The 7699-nt window shown below is 44.1% G+C and overlaps 1 protein-coding gene across 1 annotated transcript in view; it reads right to left on the bottom strand.

The window, feature by feature from the left end:
- Window positions 1-7699, bottom strand: part of TPGS2 (tubulin polyglutamylase complex subunit 2) — a 64933-nt gene continuing 57234 nt past the window's right edge. The window contains exons 5-7 of the mRNA XM_010849743.1: window positions 4998-5111; window positions 3346-3506; window positions 1-2024 (exon numbers count right to left, since the gene is read on the bottom strand). Coding sequence (XP_010848045.1) covers window positions 1794-2024; window positions 3346-3506; window positions 4998-5111 — 506 coding nt within the window. The 3' untranslated portion in view covers window positions 1-1793. The remainder of the gene's footprint in view (window positions 2025-3345; window positions 3507-4997; window positions 5112-7699) is intronic.

Below are 7699 nucleotides of genomic sequence, written 5' to 3'. Positions count from 1 at the left end.
TACAACAGATATGATTATATTTTATATATATAAAATATAATTTTATATATATAATTGTGTGATTTTGCTGATTATGAATATGAATTAAATGCTCTTATAGTGGCCTTTAAAACTGGAATAGCCCAAAAGTAGAAAGATGATAAAATTATAATAATTTAAAACTTTAATTTTTCCTGGAATACCATTGAGTATCAAACAAAAAAATCTGTAACAAGTTATGAGAAGAAAGGGAAAACATTTTAGTGCTTTTCATGGTACTGTCTACGGGGTTTTTGGAGAAAAGGCCCCACTCCTAATTCTGCACTGGGCCCTATATAGGTAGCCAGTCCTGCTCTTAAGTGCTCTGCTCCTCCTGAAGCAGGGCTCAAACCTCTCCACAGTGGAACCCACTCTGTCTACAAGTCCTCTGGGGACTCCAGCTGATTGTCGCTGGTGTCAAGGGCTCCGTGGCTTTGGTGGCTCCTCTGCTGCTTCATTTGTGAAATCCAGAATTGGGCCAGAACTGATGCAGAAATAATTCAGGGGCTCCAAAAGCACTAGAGGAAGCATACTCGCCACAGTGGCAGACAACACAACTTCTCAATCCCCTTCTAGCCTTGACTTGGGGAAGCAGCCAAATGCTGGGCTGTCTCCTCTAGCACTGCTGGTTCTCCCTCTGATGAGTTCTGGAAGAAAAATACTTGCAGAAGACTAAACCTCAGCTATTATCCTTGACACCTGGGTTCCTCTCTACCCTCTTCTGCCACTCCGTGAACTGCCGAGCAGTTGTGAGTAGGCAGAGCAGGTGGAAGCTCCTGTCAAGTGACTGATTTCATCAAAACTCTTCATGAAGAGTCCTGGAAAAGCAATGCTTGGGAGGTCTTATTTTCATGGTACAGTAGAATCACTTCTTAAAAAAAAACGTGAGAAAGATAACTTTGGCAAATGTGCAAATATCACATCAAAAAACTGGAAACAAACTTTATAGAAAACTGATGAAGATGAAAAACTTTATAGAAAATTAAAAATGAGCAAAGCTAGATTTGCTTGTGGGGAAGGATATAAAAAACATAAAAATGTATCTTCAAGATTTTACATGGAACATTATAACCCATCAAATTGTTAGAGTGTTCAATATTCTCTAACAAAAATGAACTGATCTGAGTAAGGGTAATGCAAAAATATTCTAATGTAGTGCTACCTACCCAACAGAACTTTCTGCGATGATAGAAATGTTTCATCATCTCTGTGGTGTCTAATACAGAATCCATTAGCCACACAAATATTCCCAATGTGGCTAATAAAACTGAGGAACCGAATTTTTAATATGGCTTAAATTTAGCTGCTTTAAAAGTGGCTACCAATTGAACAGCATAGTTCTAATGCCTCCTAGGTCAAAACCAGTGGTTTCTTTGGGGAACCTCTATAATTACTGCTGAGGGGTTGGGGGTTGGGGTAGAAAGAGAAGAAAGCTCTTAACAGATCTACTTAGTCACTTACATAAAACCTTACATTCCTCACAGCTCCCAGAGCAGCAGATGGCACAACCTGCTGTGATGGGCATGCAGGAAGGATTCTTGGGGAGACCTGAGTACGCCCTTCCAACTCCTGGCTCAGGCCGATGGGAGTAAAAGGCCTAGGATTCTGTCATTCAGATGGGGAGAGGAATTGCTTCTCAGCCTTTTGGCTGAGATCAAGTGCAGAAGGAAGGAGGACTGTGGTTCCACACACAGACTCTGAGGTTGGGCCATGCCCAGGGCATCTGTGCATGGACATCACCGCTGTGGGGCAGGCGGGGAGGCGGAGGGGGTTGCTCATTTCCGGACAGGGTTTCCGGACCCAGAGGAGGATTTAGAAGTGGAAGCAGAACCTGAGGGCCCTTTCTGGCCGCCTGCAGGCTGAACAGGCCCTTTCTTTTTGGGGATTATGGTCTTGTTCTTGCTCTTGAACACTTTGCTAGGATCCAGCTTGTTCACAAAGGAGTCGGTCTCTTCAGTGAGGAGGTTTGTGTTGTAGGTGATGGGTTTATACATGTTGAACCATTGCTGTAAGGCAGAGTTGGGAGAGACGGTCAGAATTCAAAGGAGACAAGAATGTGCTCATGTTCTTTAGTGGAGATAGAGGGGTAGAGAGCTGGGGAGACGAGGCAGAGAGTAAAAGTTTTCATGAAAAACTGCCTCTAAAATCTATCAGCACTTCCTTTGGGTAAACAGGAAGACACACATTGCTTTACAGGGTCTTATAACCTTTAAATAGAGCAGGATGAGGACGAAGAATCTGAGTAACTAACTGTGCTTCCTTCTAATGTAGTGAGCCTGAGCCTGGGATGCTAGGTCCCCAAAGTACAGGATATAGTGTCCTAACTGTTCTGCCCTCACACCAGCCTCTGCCCCTGGGGTGGATGGGGTAGCATCCTTCCCATGGGGAAAGAGCAGACCAAGACTAGAGCCGGCTCTGCTGAGGGGAGCCGCCTGCTCTCTTCCCTGCAGGCTTTCTGGGCAGCTGAAGGCAAAGGGCACTGACACTTATTGATGTTCATTGATAATAACCACCCACTGTGTTACCTGGATGGTGTCATCATTATGTGCCATTTGAGCAAGTGAGGTCCCTTTGATGGATACATACAGGGAACTGAGTTCCTCATTTTTTGCCACCCGGTCAAAAGTTCTTCTCAACACACCTGGTGTTCTCAAAGAAGGCAGTCTATCAGCATTATCTGACATCTGTATGTTTAAAATCGTACCTAGATCTATAGTATAAATGATCCATCCATATTTTGAAATATCGCATATCAATGAAAGAGACAAGCTCTCTATATATGGATAGGGAATGAGCTCCAGTGTGCAATTAAGTGAAAAGAAGGTGTAGAACAATGTGAACAGTGTATCTCACTTGTGACTTAGAGAAAAATAATCCCAAACTGTATGTGTGCGTGCTTTCTATCCAACAACATAGCTCAGTGAGGGCACAAGAGAAACCAACAGCAGCTGCTGGTGAGAAGTGGATGGATGAGGAGCCAGAGAATAAGAGACTGACTGTTCTCTGTTCTTGTGTGTGCGTGTACTGTGAATCCAAAACCAGCCGTCAAACCTAAGCCCTGCGCCCCGCCCAATTCATTAGAAATTAGAACTCCCCAGATGAGTCTGAGGACTAGCCAAGGCTGGACACCACTTAGTTAGATTAGTATAAAGTGCTGTTGTCCACCTGAATTGGAAGCAACTACTTTGCTTATTGAAAATACAGGTTCCTGGGCTCTACCCAGATCTGCAGAATCAGATGAGGAAGTTGGGACTCTGCAATTTAGGCATTTCCTCAGAAGATTCTAATACCTTCTGGAGTTTGAGATGACAGGCAGTCCTCCCTTACCTTGGCCTGGGGGCTAATGCCATAGCTGGTGAAGGCGTACTGCCACTGGGGCAGGCCCAGGTGAGTGATGAGCAGGCGGTAATAGGCAGTAAAGGTGTCTGTGAGAAAATGCCAGTATAACGCTCTGTCCAGGAACCAGATCTCAGTGTCCTGTGCTAATCCTGAAACAGCAGGCAGAAGACATAAAGGAAGGGATGGCTTAACACTTCTTTCCTTTTATCTATCAAGTCAACATCTACTCATGGTTAAAACAAATTTCAACAGTAGAAGGAATGTAAAAGTTTCCAGTTTTCCCTTCCAACCTCCCAGCTCCGTTCTCCAGGGCCACTGTCAAGGCTTCTTTGGTGTTCTTTTACGAGCTCTTGATCAGTCAGCCAACTGACCTATCGCTGGGCCCTGGCCATCTGTGCGCTCAGGCTGCCTAAGCAGCACTGCTTTCCTGCGTGGACGCGATGCTTCCCCTCGCCCAGCAGCTACAGGCTGTGGGCTCAGCCTTCCTGATGGAGAGACACTCTGAGCAGCCCTGGCTTTCTCAGGAGGTCTGGCAGGAATTAGAAGGATTCCACCCTTCTCCTGGGACTCCTGCCTGTGCAGTGCTGTGCTGGTTGAGCTGAAGCTCCTGCCTCTCACTTGCTTCTGACCATCCATCCTTACTTACCACTGTGGAGGTCTCTCCTAGCTCATCCCCTCATCTCATCTCCTCTCTAATGGCTGTGACATCTCCCTAAATGGCATCCATCCTCCAGTAACTTCCTCTTCTAGTTCTACTCGTGGTCACACTTTCACTTGAATCCTGCCGTATTTGTGCTAAATAACCTTGACTCCCCCCATACTTCCACAGAATGTCCAAACTCCTTCACCTGGCTTTCAAAACTCGGCATGAAGGGCTTCTGGCATCATCTCCCCTCATCCACAAGATGAATCAAGTGGCCAACGAACTAAAATTACCTGTCATTCCCCCCAAATCAGTTGCACTGTCCCATGGCATGTCTTTTACCCATTTCTTGCGTGATGCCCCCTTTTGCCCCACCCTCACCACCCATATCTCATTCTGACCCATATTTCGGGATGCAGCTCAAAGGCTGCTTCACAAAGACCCCTCCAGCAGGAGATGGTCTCTCCTTCACCTGGAGGTAAATCCTGGTGTGTCTTCTCACCCCTTCCAGGCAGAGGTACCCGAAGAGGGCTGTGCCTTGTCCACCTCTGGGACTGAGCTGTCATGGGGTGGCCACTGCACAGGAGGCCAGAGCCTTTTCCTCTTAGACTGAGGTCTAGTAATTCAGGTTTTTATTAGTTAGACACCCTTCATAAAGAAGTATAAGACAATGCTTTTCCTGGATGCTTATCTAACACGTGAAAGAGCTAGAGGAGTTATAAACAGAGTAACTATTTCTTTTACTTTTTATTCACTTATTATCCTAATCTTATTACTCTGCAGTAACTCACAAATGACAGTACCTTAAAAAGACTCCAGTAATGGCCTTGGAGAGGGTTGGCTCAGAGAGGACCTAAGGGGCTTTCTCTTGGCATCTACCCGAGACCCTGCAGCAGCTCAGGAGTTCAGGGAGGAGCGTGTCTTCTGTGATGGCTGGAGGGCAAGGTCAGCCAAGGCCATTCCCAAACTACAGAACTGCTCCTGCCATGATCCTTACCTGGTTTCCCTCTTTTGTAGACGAGGCAAACCTTCCCATTCCCGTTGCAAGGATCCAACTCAAATATCACACTGCGAGAATCAAAGTGAGGCTTCTCTGGATGGTTCTCACTGGCTGCAAATCCAGAAGTTAATGGTAATGTTTAAACACACTCAGCTCAAACATACTCATCCAGCTTTGCTAGGATGAAAAAAACAGAGGGCAAAAAAAACCTTATCTCAGACATATTCTTAACTATCATTTTTGAATGTGGACCAAATGTATTGTCCGCTCTAAATGCCCTGGGTCTTGTTCTTGGTCTGAGTCTTCTGTCAGGGCTCTGCTGTTAGCGATAGACAGTGTCACGAAATGCAGGGGAAGGTGGCGTGAGGACAACAAAGCGAACTTCCTGGGACACGTGAAGTCAGAGCAATCACAACAATTTCTTTTTCCCCAGATAACTGCTTTCCCCTCGTTTATAGCACTTCATGATCTGTTGATTAAAATCCTGTTTCTTATGTCTAAAGTGTATATTTGTGATTATGACCCTATTAAAGTATTTTCTGTGCCTTTTGTCGATTATCGACTATACAACATTTGGCAAATTGTGCAATGTCTGAGTTCCTTAGATTACTTATTTTTAAGCAGTGATAATGTGTACCTAATAGAGTTTTTGTGAAAACTGTCTGAAATTTTATATAAAGCCCATACTCAATAAATATTAGTTACTGTCATTAATTAATAACAGTGTGAGTTAAGGGCATGAGTCCTAGGGTGGCTCAGAAGGTAAAGAATCTGCCTGCAATGCTGGAGACCCAGCTTCAGTCCCTGGGTTGGGAAGATCCCTTGGAGGAAATGGCAACCCACTCCAGTACTCTTGCCTGGAGAATCCCATGAACAGAGGACCTTGCTGGGCTACAGTCCATAGGGTCAGAAAGAGTTGGACACGACTGAGTGACCAAGCACACATAAGCATAATATAATTGTGTGTGCGTGCTCAGTTGTGTCTGACTCTCTCTGACCCTATGGACTATAGCCCACCAAGGTCCTCTGTCCATGGGATTCTCCAGACAAGAGTACTGGAGTGGGTTGCCATTTCCTCCTCCAGGGGATCCTCCCAACCCAGAGATCAAATCCTTGTCTTGTGCATTGGCAGGCAGATTCTTTACCACTGAGCCACCAGAGAAGCCCATATTATAATTATAACATTATAATTAATGCTAAGTCTGGCTCTGTTAGAAATACCTACCTAGAAACCAAATATCATGGTGTAACAGAAAAAAAGATAAATTCTTAGAAATGCAAGCATCAGAAGCCTCTCCTGCTTCTTTCATTATAGCAATTATGCAATAAATATTAGTATTAGTGACTGGGTGGAGAAGGTTTACAAACCTAGGAGAGATTGGATAAAACAGTATATAAGAATAAAATTTTTGATTTATACATATACCTATGTAAATGTGTGCACAGTCACTCAGTCGTAGTAGACTGTTTGCAACCACATGGACTGTAGCCTGCCAGGCTCCTCTGTCTATGGAATTTTCCAGACAAGAATACTGGAGTGGGTTGCCATTTCCTTCTCCAACCTATAGTTTCTCTTTTTAAAACATGGCTTTCCTCATCTCATATGGTCCTAGACACACATATAGGTATACATCTAAATTTTTTCAAGATTGTTTATTATATAAAAATCGGATACCATACAGGTTACCTAAATCTTACCTTCTATATAACAGTACCATGTGGAAAGCCCTCTAAGGTTTGTAATTCTAATGTGTTAATGTCTGCCTGCCTGACTGTGGAAGTGGGTGCCCCCTAACTTACCCTGCCAGCTCTCTACTGATAGGCATTCACCCAACATTATTCTGCTGCAAATGCTACAGCAATCATCTCCATATACATCCCTTTGATCAAGTCCTTATGTTATGTGGACAGACACCCACACAGTAGAATGGGCACTGCTAGACTGCTTTTTGAAAAGGCCTTTGATTTTGAAAGAATTTAGAATGTCTGAAAGGGGTTTAGCATTCTAGGTTGACACTTTTTTCCTCTGAGTATTTTATCTTGTTTTAATCAACTGAATTTGTTTAAAGAACACTTTTATTTTTTTTATGTATCTTATTTTTTCCTCTGGTCTAGTATGAGTATTCTCTTAACTTTTTAAAATTGGTATATAGTTGATTTATAATGTTAGTTTCAGGTGTACAGCAAAGTGAATCAGTTATATATTACCCTCTTTTTTAGATTCTTTCACCATATGTCATTGCAGAATACTGATTAGTTTGCTGCACTGTACAGCAGGTCCTTATTAGTCATCTGTCTTATATATAGTCAGTCAGTCAGTCAGTTCAGTCGCTCAGTCGTGTCCGACTCTTCGCGACCCTATGAATCGCAGCACACCAGGCCTCCCTGTCCATCACCAACTCCTGGAGTTCACTTAGACTCACGTCCATCGAGTCAGTGATGCCATCCAGCCATCTCATCCTCTGTCGTCCCCTTCTCCTCCTGCCCCCAATCCCTCCCAGCATCAGAGTCTTTTCCAATGAGTCAACTCTTTGCATGAGGTGGCCAAAGTACTGGAGTTTCAGCTTCAGCATCATTCCCTCCAAAGAAATCCCAGGGCTGATCTCCTTCAGAATGGACTGGCTGGATCTCCTTGCAGTCCAAGGGACTCTCAAGAGTCTTCTCCACCATCACAGTTCAAAAGCATCAATTCTTCAACG

The sequence above is a fragment of the Bison bison genome, unplaced genomic scaffold, assembly GCF_000754665.1.
Source record: "Bison bison bison isolate TAMUID 2011002044 unplaced genomic scaffold, Bison_UMD1.0 scf7180017864286, whole genome shotgun sequence".
NCBI lineage: Eukaryota > Metazoa > Chordata > Mammalia > Artiodactyla > Bovidae > Bison > Bison bison.
This window is presented reverse-complemented; position numbering and strand designations above follow the sequence as displayed.